The sequence below is a fragment of the Petaurus breviceps genome, unplaced genomic scaffold, assembly GCF_028583685.1.
Source record: "Petaurus breviceps papuanus isolate PSGF00001 unplaced genomic scaffold, PetGlider_PUasm1.0 90919, whole genome shotgun sequence".
Classification (NCBI taxonomy): Eukaryota; Metazoa; Chordata; class Mammalia; order Diprotodontia; family Petauridae; genus Petaurus; species Petaurus breviceps.
The window spans coordinates 36,369,164-36,389,042 of NW_027187378.1; the positions used below are offsets into that span (position 1 = coordinate 36,369,164).

General features: G+C 42.9%; 1 protein-coding gene across 2 annotated transcripts in view; it reads right to left on the reverse strand.

Annotated features, from left to right (window-relative positions):
- Positions 1–19,879, reverse strand: part of IKBKB (inhibitor of nuclear factor kappa B kinase subunit beta) — an 82,790-nt gene that overhangs the window by 13,654 nt on the left and 49,257 nt on the right. Inside the window, exons 11-20 of one of the 2 annotated variants that reach the window (XM_069075824.1) lie at positions 18,477–18,671; positions 16,975–17,089; positions 14,102–14,225; positions 12,996–13,147; positions 12,485–12,546; positions 10,082–10,191; positions 7,929–7,978; positions 7,718–7,817; positions 6,297–6,444; positions 156–283 (exon numbers count right to left, since the gene is read on the reverse strand). In XM_069075824.1, the coding sequence (XP_068931925.1) occupies positions 156–283; positions 6,297–6,444; positions 7,718–7,817; positions 7,929–7,978; positions 10,082–10,191; positions 12,485–12,546; positions 12,996–13,147; positions 14,102–14,225; positions 16,975–17,089; positions 18,477–18,671 (1,184 nt within the window). Of the gene's footprint in view, positions 1–155; positions 284–6,296; positions 6,445–7,717; positions 7,818–7,928; positions 7,979–10,081; positions 10,207–12,484; positions 12,547–12,995; positions 13,148–14,101; positions 14,226–16,974; positions 17,090–18,476; positions 18,672–19,879 lie in introns of both variants that reach the window. The other variant, XM_069075823.1, reaches the window with a different exon arrangement.

The following is a 19,879-nucleotide window of genomic DNA, read 5'->3' on the forward strand; positions in this document are numbered from 1 at the left end:
AGGGGGGAATGCAGGGCAATTAGAGTTAAGTGACTTGCCCAAGGTCACACAGCTAGTTTTTGTGTTAAGTGTCTGAGGCTGGATTTGAACTCAGGTCCTCCTGACTCTAGGGCTGGTGCTCTATTTACTGTGCCACTTAGCCGCCCCTGACTCACCTTTTCTTGATTGACTCAGGTAAGCTGTAGGGAGCTGCGGGAGGTTGAGATAACAACTGGGAAGGATTACTAAGACGAGATGCATTCATGCTATCTGGACTCCCACTCACTGGACCTCGTACTTTGCTCTGAAGACAAAAAAACATTAACAGAAAACTTTGGAGTAAAGGGTAGAATGAAATTATATAGTCACTCTTCCCCCACCCCTGGAAGAAAAATGACTAATTATCCTTTGGGAAAAAATATCAGACACGTCGATTCTTGATCACACAAGTTTGGATTTCTGCCCAGACAGTGTTTATGTGACAAAATTTCAAAGACTGGGTTCCAAAGACATCAAATCTTTTGCACCTTTCTCTGGGCATTATTTCATCAGTCCTAATCCTTATCATATCAATACAAGGTAAGAAAGGGCAGGTATTTTCCCATTTGCTAAAGGGGAATCTTGAAGAACAAAGAGGAGTGATTTGTCTGAGTGGTAGAGCAAGGAACAAAAGTAAAATACTGATTCTCAGAGAAGGGGCCATGGACACACACACACACACACACACACACACACACAACCTTACATGCTCAGGTTTTGAACTAACAGCTCCTACTTTCATATCTAAACACACACATTTATATAATTAAGATCACCTTTCAGCTGTTTCTTTGAATTAGAATTGAATATTCAGACAGAACAGCAGTAAAAATACTTGCAGGACCACATGTATATTACATGCAGCTGACATTTCTGAGTACTGTATTAGTTTGTCTTGAAATTCTAACCCTAAAGTCTACTTGTGCTAGGTAATCAGATATACATGCTTCCCAGATTCCTCCTCTAAATGTGTATTTCCCTTTTCATTACACTCCCCCATTCAGTCTCTTAATTAGTTAGGAGTTACTGTAATCGAGGAATTACTGATTTAGGCCATTATTCATAGCACTGGGTCAGATACTTGTTGATTAAAGTACTGGCCTCAAGGTCTATTCCCTTCCATTTTCTTGCTTTGAAAATATATCCATGGGGTGGCTAGGTGGCACAGTAAATAAGAGCACTGGCCCTGGAGTTGGGACGACCTGAGTTCAAATCTGGACTCAGACACTTAACACTTACTAGCGATGTGACCTTGGGCAAGTCACTTAACCCCAATTGCCCTGCATTCCCCCCTCCAAAAAAAAAAAAAGCAAAAGAAAATATATCTATGAGGCTCATGAGGAATCCTTATGTCTGTTGGTTCCTGCTCCTTAAAGAGGAGGATTCCGGTGATTAGGGACAATTTGAGTGTACATGATCCAAAGAGTGGTATGCAGGAGTCCAGTCTAAAATCCATAGCGTTAGGCAGGAGCCATAAAATAGAGCCCAGAATAGTGGCCCAAAGCCAGGGATGAGAATGGGTCATATTGACGAAAATCCACACAAGGTATGAAGAGGGCAGTACCAGGCACTCAGAAGCAACAGTTTGTGTCACACAAGTCTCCCACTGAGAGAGCATCCTTTAATAGAAATGGTGTGTTATTTATATCCCTCCTCACTCAGGTGGGTCTGTGTTATGTAGGCTCAGATACTACATGTAGAATATTGACGGAAGGCCTCTCCCAGCGCTCCCTGGGCCTAGGACCCTGTTGGTTTGCTAGGTGCCAGGGGCAATCCTATCACCTTCAGGTCCATATACTTCCTGTCCATCCACAATCATGAGTAGCTGAGTCATCTTCAAATCTGATCAACATACTCTCTATGCCTTTAATCTAAGTTAGTAATAAGAGTAATAGTAATGTTAAACAGCATGGAGTCTAGCACGGATCCCTGGGGTATTCCACTGGAGAAGTGTCTAGTTGACATCAGTCCATCAATGATTACTGTTTGGGTTCCAGTCATTAAACCAGTTCTGAATCCAACTCACTATGTTGCACCATGCTTCCACAAGAGTAGCATGAGAAGCGTATCATCTGACATAGTGTTCAAGGATCCAGTCCTATGATCTCTCTACTCATCTCATCATGGGGTGATGTGTCATGGAAAGGTGAGCTTTTCCTTGGGGAGCCATTAATACAGCAGTTCATCTAAGAAAGCTAGTCAGGAGATAGAGGTTATGGAAAAGAGAGGCCACGAATCTGAAAAATGTATTTTAGGAACAAGTGGACAGATTTGGTAGTGGCAGAAGATCCAGCAGAGAGGACACTGTGCCATCTTGGTTAAGGTACATTCCACCAGAATGGGGAGGTAACTTTGAGAGGGGGCAGGTCTATAACAGAGTCTAGCATTATTGTCCCTCCAGGATAGAAGGGAGTTAGCAAGGGCTGCAGCAATTCTGCTAGCCTTCCTGCATACTTCTTGGCCTGGTCACCTACCACACAGGTCTGGTCATATTGGCAAATCTCATATCACATACATTTGAACCAGGTTCAAACGTGATGTTTTGAACAGGCCCATGTGGCCTGACACCGGGGTGTCATAGCAGCAGCAGGGAAACGACCATCTAATTTCACAGAAGGCAGCCAGAGAATGGACAGGCATGAGTGTATGTATGTATGAAAGGCCATGTGAGACTAACTTTCCTTTGGGCAAAGGGATTGTGTCAATTAGAAAAGATAGACAACTGAACCTGGATAAAAGCATCTTGTATCTGATGCTGGTATATCAGATATAACAGGTCCAGTCAAGGATGAGTAGCAATGAGGTTGTGGTCTGTCTATGGGAGGCCTTGTTGCTGTGACCTAGTGACTATGTACCCACATTCTGACTTCTCCAATGGTCCATATGCTTCCTGGGTTTGATAATACAGGACAAAGGTGATGAGGAAGTTAAATCTATTAAAAATAATGTCCAGCACTTATGACATTTGCTGAGTTAATAGGTAATCTGGAAGGGACTCAGGGTGTGGACAACAAAGATGTGCCACACTCCTCAAGATGGTGATTCCATGCCTCAAGTAAGGCTTTAACAATGGGCAGTTCCTTTTCGTGGGCAGCTAGGTGGATGGAGTGTTGGGCCTGAAGTCATGAAGGCTCGTCTTCTTGAAGTCAAATCTAGCCTCAGACACTTAGTAGTTGTGTGACCCTGAGTGAGTCACTTTTTTTCACCTGTTTGCCTCATTTTCCTCATCTGTAAAATGATCTAGAGAAGGAAATGGCAAACCACTTCAGTATCTTTGCAAAGAAAACCCCAAATGGGGCTTTAGTTGGACACGACTAAAAAAAAATAACTGAACAACACAGTCCTTTCTCCCAGATGGTAGAGTTCCTCTCTTCCTACTGCCCCTGACCTGTGGTGGACTTGTGGGAGAAAGATACACAAGTCTGCATACATGAGTGTCTACAGTGAGATCACTTATAAGCTTCCAAACAGATGAAGGTAGGAGCTGAGGGAAGCCATTGTTTGAAGGGGATGAACGTACTTCTGCCTCTGGTGCCCTGTGGAAAGTCTTGGGACATTTTGTCAGGTCTGTGAGTGTAGGAAACTTGTGGATAAAGCAGTGGCTGAATCCTACAGAGCCAAGGAGACTCTCCAAATCTTTTGCTGATGTAGGGATTTCCCACTACAGCACAATGGTGTTGCACTCATCACTTAACTATGTGAAGATCAAATTTGCTTTGCTGAATCTATGCTCTCACTCAAATATGGGGTGTTCCTTCCAACAATAAAGATGTCAGTCCATCCATGCCCTCTTATTCTGTGCAACTTGTGACTGTATGCTCCCATAAATCCAGCCTGGGGTATGTCCAATATGTGCAAGGCAGAACTGACTGGTAGATGTCTCCAGTTAGCTAAACCTTCTGAGATCTGATCACCCAGGGCAGAGGACTCTCATAAGTTCTGGCTTAGGAGCTGCCATATTCTATCAATAGCTAACATACGTATAGCTTTTTAAGGTTTGCAGAGTGTTTCACATAGATTAGCATATTCAATTCTCACAACAACATCGTAGGGTAGGTGCTATTATTATTATCTCCATTTTGCAGATGAAGAACTGAGGCAGATAGAGGTTAAGTGATTTATCAGCAATTATGGTTTCTTCTAGCACTTATGGTTTCTTCCTTTGTCCTTTTCTGAGTCGGAAAACTATGGATGGTAATTTTCATCAGACGAAGTGTCAAAAATCTTATATTCCAGGATAGAATTATCCTGTATGAGTCTGTTTCATGTGAGGGAGGTGGTAAGCCAGCAGGAAACCGAGACCTGCCAAGTGGGATATTTGTATTCCTGGAGGGAATTATGCTGTATGAGTTTGTTTCATGTGAGGGAGGTGGTAAGCCAGCAGGAAACCTAGACCTGCCAAGTGGGATGTGGCAAAGGTGATCTGGCCCCAGGCTGGAATTCCCCAGGAAAAGAGGTTCAGCATTACCATCATCAACATCATTATCATGAATATAATGTATTAAGGTTTAAAAAACAATTTTCTCATAGCAAACTTAGGAGAAATGAATAAAAAATTGTGGAGGACCTATGGCACAGCAAGGGTGTTGATGCCACCTGCTTTTTTAGCGGAAATAGCTGGATGAGACCTCTACAAAAGTGATCATGTTCTAGAGAGCCCCCAAGGCCATTTATTTGCTTTCTGCCTGGCCTTGAAAGTTAAGCCAGGTGTGCTGGAGCATACCTGTAATCCCTGCTCCTGGGGGAATTAAGGCTGGTTGATTTCTTGAGCTAGAGGATACTGAGCTGTTGTGTGTTGTCAATTGAGTGAATGCACTAAGTTTGGCATTAAGATGGTGAACTCCAAAATGGAAAGGGGCCAAGCTGTGCTGATCAGAATGGGAATGGGCCCAGGGGTAGTCCCTGGACTTCAGGTGAGATAGGAAGACTTGGTCTTTTAAAGAGAAAAGAAAAGAAAAGGAAGTGAGTAGGAAATGAAGGAAGAAAGGAAGGAAGGAAGGAAGGAAGGAAGGAAGAAAGAAAGAGAGAGAAAGAAAGAAAGAAGGGAAGGAAGGAAGGAAGGAAAGAAGGAAGGAAGAGAGGAAGAAAGAAATAGAAAGAAAGAAAGGAAGAAAGAAAGGAAGGAAGGAAGGGAGAAAAGAAAGGAAGGGAGAAAGAAAGAAAAAGAAAGGAAGTTAAGGAAGGAAGAAAGAAAGAAACGAAGGAAGGAAGGAAGAAAGAAAGAAAGAAAAGAAGGAAGGAAGAAAAAGAAAATTAAGGGTTAAAAAACTGATGGTCTTGGGGCAGCTAGGTAGTGCAGTGAATACAGCACCAGCCCTGGAGTCAGGAGGACCTGAGTTCAAATTTGACCTCAGACACTCAACACACTTACTAGCTGTGTGACCTTGGGCAAGTCATTTAACCCCAGTTGCCTTGCCTTCCCCCATCCAAAAAAAAATACATAAAAAAAAGAACTGATGGTCTGAAGAGCAATCAGCAGCTCTGCAATTGTCTGAGTCAGGACAACGAGGAGGGATTATTTTAGGGTTTTGGGTTTTTTTTGGCATGACAGAAAATTAGGGGATGAGGTTGATGGATGTAGGTAATTAAACAGCAATGAACAGATCTGGAGAAGGAAAGAACATGCCTGACCATAATAGATGCTTAATAAATGCTTATTAATTGATTGACTGAAGGAAGGCTTTTCAATGGAGATAAGGGCCTCTTCTGGTGGTAATGGGCCAGTCCTGCAACCTCCTTGTCAGCTTCTTAGTTCTGACTTGGTTCCGGGCAGCATCTCCCACTGCTACTGTCAGTGCCATCAAAATCAGAGACTGTATGAAGGCATCTGGTCATAAAACTGAGACAAATGTCAATGAGGAGAATGATGGGAATCCAAAAGGTCCTTCCTCTGCTCTTCCCCACAGGGGAGAAAAGGATTTGTCCATGTCTGCAACTCGTAAGCAGCAGCATCACTTTGTGTGGAGAGGGCCTAGGACCATAGGATGGTTGGATGGAATAAGCATTTATTAAACACCTATTATGTGCCAGCCATTATGCTAAGTGCTTTACAAATATTAACTAAGTTGACCTTCACAACAACCCTGGGAGGTGGCATTTAGACATTTAGAGCTGGAAGGAAGCTCAGAGGCCCTGCAGTTCAATGCCCCCACTTAACAGATGAGGAAACTGAGACCTAGAGAGGCTGAGTGACTTGTCCAAGGTCACACAGCAGAAGGGGCAGAAGCAGAGTCAGTGCTCTTTCCCCAGCACCACACTGGCCAACCATCTTCACTCACACAAGCGATCTTCAGGAGATTCCAAAGCTCCTTCTGTCTTTTCTCCTGGAGCTGCACGACTGTCTTCTCATCTTCGTTCATTAAGTTCACCACTTCTTCCACTTGAGGTAACAATTCCAGGGCCTTCTGCTTGCAAACCATAGTTTTACTGTAAGGAAAAGCAAAGAACAGTGTTAATGGCTTCATTAGTATAATTATTTGGGGATAAAAAAAAGAAGGTAAAGGGAAAACCACTGCTCATTTAGGGATGGCCAGTTGGACATCTAATCAGCTACTGCTGAAGTGTCTTTAAAGTGCCTCACCTCACTTACTCTGGGATTTTCTCCTGATTTCTTCTCTTTGTCTCTTGTATTGCTAGGCTGAAAAACCTCTACCCAGTGCCCTCCTCTCCTTATTGGGGACTCCTGTCCTGGGGCCATTGGGAAGGAAAAGCCACACTTCAATCAAACCAGGATGCTTTCCTGGACTTCTCCTTCTGACCGGCCACAACGCCCTGAGTGAGTGTTTTCTCTCCCCCTTCCGTTGATTTCAAGTTCCCCTTTAGGTGTCATCTTCCTATGGAAGAATGTAGTCTCCAGGGTAGAAGCTGGCTGACTTTCTTATGTCTGTGCCTCTGGTACTCACCACAGTGCCTGGCACAGAAGACACGCTTAATGTAAGCTTGATCACGCACTCACTTGTTCATTTACTCACTCACTGTCTTTCTGTTTGTCTGCCTCTTTATCTACTTATCTATTATCTATCCTTCTATGCAGCTATCTATCCTTCATGTTATCTCTCTATCTTTTCCTTCCTGCCTTTCTATTACCTATTATTATCTATCTTTTTATCTATATGTTAACTATCTATCTTTTCTCTCTTTCTGCCTTCCTATTGTTTCTCTCCCTTCCTGCCTTCCTATTATACCTCCAGCTACCTATCTATCTGTCTGTCTATCTATCCTTCATGTTATTGGTCTCTCCCTTCCTGCCTTACTACTATATATCTATTATTATCTATCTTTCTATTTTCTATTTATATATTATCAATTCATCCTTTCTTTCTCTCTCTCTTCCTGCCTTCCTATTATCTCTCTCTATTAATCATCTTTCCTTGCTTCTTTCCTTCCTATCTATCCATCCTTCCTCTCTTCCTATTATCTATCTATCCATCTATCTACCTCTTCCTGCCTTTCTATTATCCATCCATCCATCCATCCATCCATTTTTCCATCCATCCATCCATCTATCATTTACTTATCTATCCCTACTGAGTTTCAGTTAACTGAGTCCTACTGGCATGTTATATTGTACTCTGATGCGCAACCTGAGCTGCTCTCCCCAAAGTAAGGAGAAAATTGCCCCATGTTTCCTCTCCCTTGGCCCTACTTCCTGGTCATCCCACCCTCTGCCCTGTTCACAGTAGCACAAGGTTATTAATACCTGAGCTGCATATAAATGGCTCGTACTTTCTTCTCAAAGCTCTGGATGGCCTGAAGGAGTAACCGAACCATTTCTTGACTGTCGCCATCAGTTCGCTGGTCTAGAAAGAGGAGAGAATGAGACATTTTTCCAATGTGGAATGTAAGACATCCCAGGATCTCACACAGTTAGCTGGAATGGAACTCAAATCAGTCTTTAAAGCCCTTTTTACCTCTTGGTTTTTCCCTTAATCGCCGATAAAGCTCTCTTGCTTGTTCTTCTCTGAAATATAAGAACAAAAAATTTTGCCCATGATCCAAATTTCAAATCATTTACAAGAAAAATACAATTCATACTTGCTGATTAACCTTCCTCCAAACTTCCCTATTTTGCTGACTTACACTAAGCTCTCCTAAGACTTTCGGATCTTTTTCTGTACTGTTGTCTAGACATGCTTGCTTCATCTCGTACTTGTGACATTGAATTTTTGTACTGCAGTGTAAGATTTACACTTATTCCTATTAAACTTCTTTTGTGGGAGGAATGCCCTTCCTGGCAACATCTTTTTCAAGTCTGAGTGCCAGGCCTGGAGTCATGAAGACCTAGTTCAAATCCAGTCTTAGACACTTTCTAGCTGTGTGACTTTGGGCAAGTCTAATGACTTGTCTCTGCCTTTGTTTCTTCAGCTGTAAAATGGGAATAATAGCACCTACTTGGCAGGATTGTTGTGAGGACCAAATGATGTAAAGCACTTAGCACAGTGTCTAGCACACAGTAAGATCTTAATAAATGCTTGTTTCCTTCTTTCCTCTGTCATCCAATGGGTTAACTATACCTCTTTTAGCTTTGTGTCACTGGAAAAATTTGTGATTGGTATGCCATCTATGCCTTTATCTAAGTCACTAATAAAAATGTTAAACAGCACCAGGGCCAAGTATAGATCCCTGGAGCACTACACTGCAGCCCTCCTGTTAGGCTGACATAAAATCATTAATGACTCTTTGGGTCTAGCCAGTCAACCAATTCTGAATCCACCTCATTGTCACCCACCTGTGTCCATCTTTTCCACAAGAAAGGCATGAGTAGTTTCATTAAATGCTTTGCTAAAATCCAGCTAAAACTTGTCTGCCCTGTCAGCTTAGCCTGGTATGACCTGTCCTTGATGTAGTCTCCTGCTGCTTTATGGTGACTGCTTCTTCCCTTTCCAAATGTTCTTGCACCATCCCTTTAATAATATATTCTAGAACCTTGTCAGGAACTGGAATTAAACTGTTTTAGTCTACTCTATTCCTATTTTGGAAAATCAGGAAAACCTCAGTGCTTCTTCATTCCTGGAGCTTCTCTCTTATTCTCTGGGATATCTCAGAGGTCATTAATGGTGGCAATTACATATGTCCATTCTCTTAACTGCTCTAGGATGTAATTCTCTGGGTCTGGTGACTTAAACTCCCTATGAGTTTTGGTTATCACCTCCCCATTATTTGAATGAATTTTGGCTATCACCTCCCTATTATATGAATGAATTTTTGTTATCACCTCCCTATTATTTGAATAAATTTTGACTATCACCTATTATTTGAATGAATTTTGGCTATCACCTCCCTATTATTTGGATGAATTTTAGCTATCACCTCCCTATTATTTGAATGAATTTTGGCTATCACCTATTACTTGGATGAATTTTAGCTATCCCCTCCCTATTATTTGAATGAATTTTGGTTATCACTTCACCTCTTTTGCTTTGCCATGTCTAGTCCAGAAACAAAAGAGTTGAGTAACTCTGTTTCTTCATCATCACTGGTTATTATCATCCTGCCCTCTGCCCCAAGTAGAGGGTCCTGTCTCTTCTCTGGTCCTCTTCCCTCCTCTAATACAGCTAAAAAGACACTAACTCTGGGGGAAGGAATGGAAGGGAGAAAAATTTGAAACTCAAGGGATTGTGGAACTGAATGTTGTAAACTAAAATAAATAAATTTTTTTAAAAAGACATAAACTCCTTTTTGTCATTTTGTTCTCCAAATACCCTTTTCTAATCAGACGGCCACTACCCTAGTTTGAACACTTGTCTCCTCTCCCCTAAAATATTGTAGTGATCTCATAATTGGTCTCTCCTTTCTTTCCGCAATCTGACTTCACCAGCACTGGTACAATAACCTTCCTAAGGTAAAGCAATGGGGCCTAGTGAAGGGATGTGAAGCATGGAGGCCAGCCCACAACTCTCCTGAGGGTGGCCTGAGCCATGAGATACTATTTGTGAAGCACTAATAAACTTTAAAGCCCTATATAAATGCTACCTATTATTATGATGGTAATGATGAGCTTCTCTCCCATCCCCAGCTCCAGCTGGACAAAAATGTTCTTCACAGTTGACAGGCTAATACTTACAGATCGTCCAAAGTTCCCCCTTGTTTCCGACTCATTGGGCTCCTCTGTAGGTCCACGATATCTGTCTGCAGGGCCATCATCTGTTCCACCAGATGTTTCACATCTATCTCCTGATAAAAATAGTGCTAAGGTGAATAGGAGAAAGAGGGACGACCTGAGGGACCGGACTGAAACCATCAAAACTCAGCAAAAAATGAAATCAATCACATACTTGAACAAGGCACACTGAGTGACTGCCTGGAGTCTCAGGACATGAACAATTCTTAAGTTTTCTTAGTCATTTTAGGTCCCAGAAACCTATTTTCAGATAGTATGACTTTTTTTTTTTTTTTTTGCTTTTTGGAGGGCAATTGGGGTTGACTTGCCCAAAGTCACACAGCTAGTTTAAGTGTCTGAGGCCGGATTTGAACGCAGGTCCTCTTGACTCCAGGACCAGTGCTCTATTCACTATGCCACCTAGCTGCACCAATACTATGACTTCTTAGGGAGGCTAGGTAGTACAGTAGATAGAGCTCCAAGCCTGGAGTCAAGAAGACCTGAGTTCAAATCTGGCCTCAGACACTTGCTAGCTGTGTGACCCTGGGCAAGTCACTTAACTTTGCCTCAGTTTCCTCATCAGGTGAAGGAAATGGTAATGCAGCATCTTTGCCAAGAAAGCCCCAAATGGGATCATGAAGAGTTATACATGACAGAAACAACTCTACAAGACCAAGACCTCTTCGGAGGCACTGACCCCCATAACTCTATGAATTTTACATGTAAGTAGATGTCCTTCCAGACACCAAACCCAACCCTGGACACAGAGTCAGGTCAGAGTATTCGCCTGCCTCTGGATCTATCACAGTGCTACCCAGGCTCTACTCTATCTTATCATTGTCATTCTGCAGATGAGGAAATTAAGGCACAGAGGGTTGAACTCACTTGGCCAGGGTCACATAGAAAGTCAGTCGAAAGACTTGGAAAAGAAATCACAACCCTGAGCTTTCATTCACGGGTAGAGGCAGGGGGTAAAGGGGAGAGAGGAGTCAGAAGCCTGAGTTTTTGAGTCCTAGGTACTCCAAATAGGGCTTTTCTGGGCTCTCATCTATCAAAAGTGGATAATAAATATTCTACGTATCTCAAAGGACTGTTGTGGAAAAGCATTTTTGGGGTGTGGGTCATGATTTGATTTTTTTCTTTTACTTTAATAATGCCTATTAAAAAAACAACTGTCATTTACAGAGCTAAACCACCCCCTTATTAAACCCTAACTTGTAAAAAATGAAAGAGAGCTAAGTATAACTCACTGTCAAAGCAAGCGTCCAACAATGTACGCTACATTTCACACCCCTAGTTCCCCACCTCTTTCCTGAGAGAAGGGATGTGCATTATTATATTCTTTATTCTCCAGAACCAAGATCAATCCTTGTAAGTAATCTGAATTGAAAAAGTGTTTTATGAATTGTAAAGGGTGTTAGAAACAGACACTGCTGGGGCTGCTAGGTGGTGCAGTGAATAGAACACTGGCCCTGGAGTCAGGAGGATCTGAGTTCAAATCTGGCCTCAGACACTTAAACTAGCCTTGTGACTTTGGGCAAGCCACTTCACCCCAATTGCCTTGCCTTCCCCCCCTCCATAACAAAGGACCCCCCAAATTTACCTTCATTAGTGACATAAATGAAAGCTAAATTGAACTAAATTGGGTTAGGATTAGTGCCCAATCACTCCTTTTACTTTGGTTTTATCTTCCCATGGGAATTGGGCAGCTAGGTGGCACGGTGGTTAGAGTGCGGACCTGGAGTCAGGAAGATCTGAGTTCAAATCCAACCTCAGAGACTTGCTAGCTATGCGACCCTAGATAAGACACTTAAGCTTCATCTACCCCTGTTTCTTCAGTTGTAAATTGGGTTGATAATAATAGTACTTTTCTCCCAGGGTGGTTGTAAGGATCAAACGAGATAACAATTATAAAGTGATAAGCACAGTGTCTGACCCTTAGTGAGAGCTCAATAAATATTAGCAATTATTCTTACTATCAAAATGAATGTAGTAATAGCATTTACTGCACCAGGCTGTTGTGAGGAGATAATATTTGTGCCTGGCACATAGCAGAGGCAATATCAGTAGGTGCCAGCTGTTATTAAGCAAATTGTCTAGATGTGGTAGTGGAACATGGACTTCTGTCATTCCCAACATCCAAGGGAAGTGTAAACGCTACACCTGGCCACAGTGGAGCCCCCACGGCCTGGGCATCCATGTCTCCCCCGCCCCCGCCCACTCCCCAGCCAAGGTCAAACAGCAGGAAACGAAAGCTTGATGTTCTCCGGACAAAGCCCACCCAAGCGTCTGATGAGGAAGCAGAAAGTGGCCTTGAGGAGCCTCTTCCCACCTGGGAAGCAATGACACCTCAATGAATGTTCCTACCCGCCCACAGAGCTCCACGGTTTGCTCCATCTCCCGCCAGGCCAACAGCAGCTTATCTGACGCTGGAAAAGGAATCAGAGAGACAACAAACTCAGTTTTCGGCTGGGAAATGAGGATCAATTTAAAAAAAAGGGGGGAGAGAGAGGAGAAGAGAAAAGACGGAGAGGGGGGCAGAGAGGAGAGAGAGACAGAGAGGAGAGAGAGAATAAGAGAAAGAGAGACAGAGGAGAGAGAATAGAGAAAATGAGACAGAGAGACAGAGAGCAGAGAGAGAGAGAGAGAATGAGAGAGAGAGAAGAGACAGAGACAGAGGAGAGAGAATGAGAGAAAGAGACAGAGACAGAAAGAAGAGAAAGGAAGAGAGAATGAGAGAGACAGAGAGAGGGAGGGAGGGAGAGACAGAGAGAGACAGAGAGGAGAGGAGAGGGGGAGAGAGACAGAGACAAACAGAGAGAGAGAGGACCAGAGTTGATCTCTCTGGCCGGCTCAGGGCAGAGAGAGCCGCACTCACTGATGCCAAACTCGGTCTGCTCGCTGTACTTCTCCAGGTCAATCTGGATGCTGGTTTTAAAGAAATCCAGCTTGGCCTTGAGCTGCTGGGACATGGAGGCCATTAGGTTCTTCATTTTGGAGAGGCTGCTGTTATTTCGAAGCAGGTTCATCCTGCAGCAGCCAGGAAGAAGAGGACATTAGCATCCCACCTGCCATGCACCCTGGGTACCAAACCCAGACTGGCCCATCATTCCTGGTATCCAAATCATTGTTTCTTACCAAGAACAACTAGGAAATTTCCTTTTCTTGAACCTCAGCAATGAGTGGGGAAGACCTGTCCTGAAGATGGGATGGAGCAAGGTCCTCTACCCCAAAGGCCAATCATTTAAATTAGCCACAGTAAGATAATGACAGGATGGAGAGGTAGAAAAAATGTGCCTCCCGCCACCTCTTGGCACAGCTGGGGGGCTATGGGTAAGGAACACTGCATATACTGTCAGACTTGATTGATGTGCAGGTTAGTTTTATAAACTGCTTTCCCCCCTTCTTTCTTTTTTTTATTCCTTGTTACAAGGGATGGATCTCTAGGGGTAAGAGAGGGATTTATTGGGAAATGAAGTGTAGAAACAAAAGATAACAATACATTAAAAAAAATTAACCCACAGGATATAAACAGTGAAAGAGCTGAGCAGAGGGGTTCCTGTGCCACAATTCAGCCACAGAACTTTAGTGTACTAAATAGCACTAATTTTGGAGTCAAAAGTCCTGGGTTCAAGTCCCGAGTCTTTCACTAAGTGCATGACCCAAGGCAAATAAATTAACCTACTCCTCTGTCTACCCCATAGGGTGGATGTGGGCAGTCTTTTGCCAGAGAAATGTTATCATCACCCCAAGTCCTGATGGGAGATCCCTTGGGTTCTTCTCACACCCACACCCACACCCCCCTTCTATATTCTGACCATTCTCTCTTCATCCATTCCACAGAGACCTTCCTCACTCTGACCCTGACACCAGCCCTTCCTATCCGTCCAAACCAGCGTCCCCTTCCTGCCTCCTGTCTGTCCTCTGGTAGGGGCCAGCAGGATCTCTTAAATGTGGGAAGAGGAGGGCAGGGGAGGGTCTCACATAGCAGCTCTTTGGCCTTGCTGTAGCTGGCTACAGTCTTCCTTCAGGGTCCGGATCGTGTGCCACACCTGACCCCACACTTTCCTCAGCTGGAAAAATGGGAGATTCCTCTTGGGTTCTTGAACTGGAAACAGAGACACAAACAGGGGTCCAATAGCAAACCTTCCTCTGGATTCACGGTTCCCCCACCCAGCTCTCTACACCATACATGAGGCAAGGAGTCAGATGCTTTCTGATGTTTTGGGGGTAACAGCTGTTCAGCTCGGGTGCTGTCATTTAGCCAGCCACCTGGGTGCTCCTCATTTTCCCAATGAGACTGCACACTCCTTGTGAGTAGGATGGTGTTATATACTTCTTTGCATCATATACGTCTTTTTTTTTTTTAAAGCAGTTTGGAGTATGTCTATCTGAGTTCTACAGGTATTTATGGTGGGTCTATCCATACCCCTGAGGAGGGTGGGGGGGAGCAGAATGCCAATAATTAGGGGCAATCAAAAGGTTAAGAGAGGGGGCATGTATGGAAAAGAGAGTATATATGATTTGGGGTCTAATTAAATATAATGTTCTTCCTTGTCACCAAAAGAATCAATATAGAGGTATCAAGGCAGCATGGTAGGTAGAATGTTGGACCTGGAGACAGGACCAGGTTCCAATCCTGCGTCACATGCTTAACTTAGCTATATAAACACTTAACTACTCCCAGTCTTAGTTTTCCCATCTGTGAAATGGGGATAATGATAGCACCTATCTCACAGGGTTGCTGAAATTCAATCTTGTGATCACACATGGGAGGTGATTTGCAAACTTTAATGAGCTATATAAATGCTAGCTATTATAGAGTTCCGTCAGGCATTTAAAGCTCTTCACCATCTGGCCCCTTCCACCCTTCCAATCTCCTTACACTACAGTCTTCTCTATACATTTTACTAACTTGATACATTAACTATTTGCAGTTCCTTGAACATGATGATCCATCTACCACCTCCATGCTTTTGCACTGGCTGTGCCTTATTCCTACAATACTGTCTCTTCACCTCTGACTAACTTCCCTGACTTCCCTCAAGAATCAGATCAATTCTACCTTCTTCAGAAGGACTTTCCCAGTTCCTCCTTCCCCCATCTCCTACCTCCAGCTGCCACTGCTTTTCCTTCCAAGAGTGTCTTCTACCTACTCTGTATCTATCTTTAATGCATCTACAATTATTCCTTCCAGGGGCAGCTAGGTGGCACAGTGAGGGGCAGCTAGGTGGTGCAGTAAATAGAGCACCTGCCCTGGAGTCAGGAGGACCTGAGTTCAAATCCAGGCTCAGACACTTGACACACTAGCTGTGTGACTTAACTCAGGTCACTTAACTCCAACCACCTTGCCTTCCCCCCTCCAAAAAAAAACCCCAAACCCCAATTATCCCTTCCACATTGTGACTTTGCCCATTGTGATTTCAATATATGGTGGATTGGCATAAGAAATTAAGTGGGAATTTTTGGGGAGTTTTGCTGTAGGTGCAGATGACACACAGAGACCAGCAGATGACACAGAGTCTATGACCAAATATTTCATCCAGATTTTAGAAAAAGGTACTATAAACACCCAATAAAAGAAAAAAAATTTCAGACTTCTCTGGTTCAAAGAGAGGGCCAAAAAATGTTACAGATTTCCTAGGTCACAGGGTGCTGCCCTAACCCTGATATTGCAGTGGGGCTGGACCCCTAACCCTCGAAGTATGGAAGGGATAATTGTAGTTATTTACATCTTATTTTCTCTATTAGACATCAAACTCCTGGAGGGGAGGGCCTGTGTTTGCCTTCCTTTGCATCTCTAGTCTTTAGCATAATACATACTTGTTGACTGACTGACATAATATGGAATCTAAGCTTCCCAAGGGCAAGGACAGTTCGGGGGGGGGGGGGTTATTTGTCTCTATTTCTAAACATTTAACACAATTCCTAGCAAAAAGCAGTCACTTAATAAATGCCTGCTGACTGACTGACTGATCAATCACCAAAGTAAGCACACAGATATTATCACAGGTATACACACACCCCCACAAACACCCCAATTTTTAGGCTTATCTGAAACAACAGTCTCTATAAATGTATAGCTTTTGCCTGCTTATAGGAGATGATTAAATGAGTCTGCAAGTATATAAAAAAAAGGGTGGAGTGGGGCTTTGGAGTATTTATGTGCTTTAAAGCTCTCTGGATTTTTGTGATGGATCCTATACCTCTGAGGAAGAAGGTCAGGATGCTGAAGATTAGGGGCCATGAACAATCCAGGAGGGAGGGAATCCAATACACAGAGCAGAGGGGAAAGGGGATCTGTAGTTTAAGCCCTGATTGTAAAACATCAACATTGAAAGGTCAAAACCAAAGAGTCCAGAGGTATCTAGTCCACAGGGCCAGCCAGAATTAGGAGATGGTGTCCTAGGTCTAGAGCAACAGAGGGGTTTCCTCACAGAGTAAAGCCCTAGAGGGGTAAGGGAAAGGTGCTATAGATGACAGTTTATCTCTAACAAAGCCTGTGCATCCTCTTATGGCAGAAACGGTTTGATCACAAACCCCACTTGTTCAAAGACCTCTCCATTGCCAGGAGCCCGGACAAAATGCTCTGACCAGGTCACCGCATGCCTTTGAGAGAACCCTGTAAGTACCAATTCAGCAGCTTCTGGTTTCAGGCCTATTTCTGAGGTGGCAGTCTCTTTACTGTTTTACTTATAGACGACTGTCTTCCCACCCTAAGAGCTAGCGGCTGTCTCCGAGTACGGTACAAACTAATTGCCCTGTTTTAAGGCCCTCCCCTTGTCACTATATATATGTCTCAAAGATTCTGCCTTAATGAAAACAACTAAAGGTTTAGATCAAGAAACCGTTCTTACGGATACAGCTGACGCTTTCTGGTGGGGGCCTCGGGGAGATCTGAGTCTCATAAGTGATTTTTCTGTTGTCAAAGAGAAAAATGAGATCCGTGTCCAATATTCGGTCATCATTTAGCTGCAAAGGGACAAGGACAAGATGAGATATTCTTGAATGAAATACCCCCTACCTTTATGTAATAAGGCTTACATGGCAGTGAGTTTTCTAATGACCACCTATGTGGTCTCTGGACACCTCTGAACACTATAATGTTTACCTAATATATAGCACCATTTATCTTTCATGAAGCCTTTTCTTGATTACTCTAGCCTACAACAATTCAGCTCTGCTCCAAATCTTTCTGCTTTTATTGTCTGTACCATATGCCTTATTTATATCCTATTATGGAGGTCCTATGGAAAATCTAGGAGTAAGAAGATTTGGGCTTAAGTCCTGCCTATACCTCTAATCAGCTAGGAGACCTTGGACAAGTAACTTCATCTCTCAAAAAAAAAAAATTGTACCACCAGTCTCCTAAGACTGATGTATTTTAACAAGTCTTAAAGTGGCCCACAACAGTGAACTGTTATTACTACTACTACTATCTTAGTAGCTAATTATCTTTAGAGTTTAGCACTTAATTTATACACATTTGTGTTTAATCACTGCTTAAGTGCAGAGTGAGATGACCAGAACTAAAAGATCACTGTACATATTAACAGCAATATTGTAACAATGATCACCTGGTAAAGCCTTGGCTGCTTTGATCAATACAATGATCCAAGACAATTCCAAAGGACCAGTGGTGAATAATGCTATACGCCTCCAGGGAGAGAACTGACAGCCTCTGAGTACAGATTGAAGTATGTGTTTTTCACTTTATTTTTCTTCCTTTCTTTTTTTTTGCAGTATGGCTAATATAGAAATATATTTTGCATGATTTCACATGTACAATTGATATCACATTGCTTGCCTTCTCAAAGAGTAGGGGAAGGGCTAGAGAGAGGGAAGAGAATTTAGTACTCAAAAATTTTTTAAATGTTAAAAATAATTTTTAAAAAAATCACTACTTCAATATGCACTTATTTTGTTTCCTCAGGTCATTATAAGGTCTTTGTGGGTAGGGCTCTTATCTTAGGTGTTTTTATTTACAATATGACAGTACAGAACACATAATAAGTGCTTAATAAGACAGTTTTTAATTGACCAATTACTTTAGAAGGACAAAGCCAAGTTGGCAAGAATAATTGCCAGAAAAGTCCAGCTGAAAGGAGATATGACGCAAGAGTTGGAAATCAAAACAAAGTACTTGTGCCTCAAGGAAATCCTGAGATTTGAGGTCTCTGAGTATTCCAAAACAGAAGAGGAGGGGGTATAAATAGCACAAATTCAGTGGGGTGCCTGCCAAACTGGTGAGAAACATAAAGGCGCCTCTAGATCCCCTGGTAAAAATAGTCCTAATCATGATAAAGAGGATGACGCTGACAAGAAATGCCGTTCTTTCAAGCCCCCGGGGTATGCTCACCTTGCCATCCACAATACACTGTGTGGCTGGTTTGTCAGAAAACAAGGCCAGGCCTGCCTCCTGCAAGAGCTCCTGGTCCTCCTCTGGGATGCCGGTGTCTGCCTGGATCCTGGCCTTCAAGCTTTGCAAGCTTTCCTTCTCCATGATGGGATAGGTGTACATAGTGCCAGTTACCATATTCAAGATGTGAACCAGCTACAACAAGATGTTAACAGGTCATGGGAAAAAGCTACCAGACACATAGTCATTGCTGTTTTCCAACACTGTGACTTATCTGCTTAGACCCTTCTCCCATAATCAAATTTTCACCTGCCTTTCACAAGTTGCTAAAAACAGTCATGCTCCTTAAGAATGTAGAATTTTAATCTATGGCCATACTACTCTGAACGCTCCCAATCTCGTCCGATCTTGGAAACTAAGCCTAGTTAGTACTTGGATGGGAGAATTTTGGAGTTGGGAAGGATCTCAGAGGTTATCTAATCTACCTCCTTACCTGAAACCAACCCTCTCTACAACACACCGATTTGATGACATCCTTCAGGAAAAGGAAATGGTCTATTACAGAAGAACAAGTCCCAAATTTGAAGTCAAAGGACCTGGGTTCAAATCTGGTGTCAGACATTTACTAGTTGTGTGATCCTGAGCAAGTCACTTTGACTCAATTTGCCTCAGTTCCCTCATCTACAAAATGGGAATAACAGCACCTATCTCACAGGGTTGGTGTGAGAATTAAAAAAAAATTTGTAAAAAGCACACAGCAGGTGTTACATAGCTTATTTCCCCTACCATCCCTTTCCCCATTAATCCCCCTCAGTTAAAGGAAATTAGAGCAGATAATCTGAATCTGTGTTCCTATGACTTCCCAAGGCAGTCCATTTACTCTAATTTGCCTCTGTTCCTCATCCGTAAAATGAGGACACACTGGAGGAGGAAGTGGCAAACCACTCTAGTATTTTTGCCCAGAAAACTCCACAGACAAAAGTCCATGGGGTCACGTAGAGTGGGCCACGACTGAACAATAACAACAATTGTCACAGAATTCTTTACACTGAACTGAAACCTGCCTCTCTATGCCATTCAAATATCAATTCAGTGCACAGAGCACTGGGCCTAGAATCAGGAAGACCTGAGCTCAAACCCAGCTTCAGATACTTTCACTTTTAACCTCTGTTTGCCCCAGCTTCCCCATCTATAAAACGGGGATAATAACAGCACCTACCTTCCAGGACACATTGTAAGCCCTATTTAAATGCTCGTTATTATAATAGTAATTGTTATTATTCTTATGCCTCTTTTTAAACATGATGACCCTTCAGATATTTGAAGATAAGGCTTTAGTTTTCCCCAGACAGAAGGCTTCTGCTATCCCTAGGCACAGTGTGCAGTCCCCTCACCATATTGAT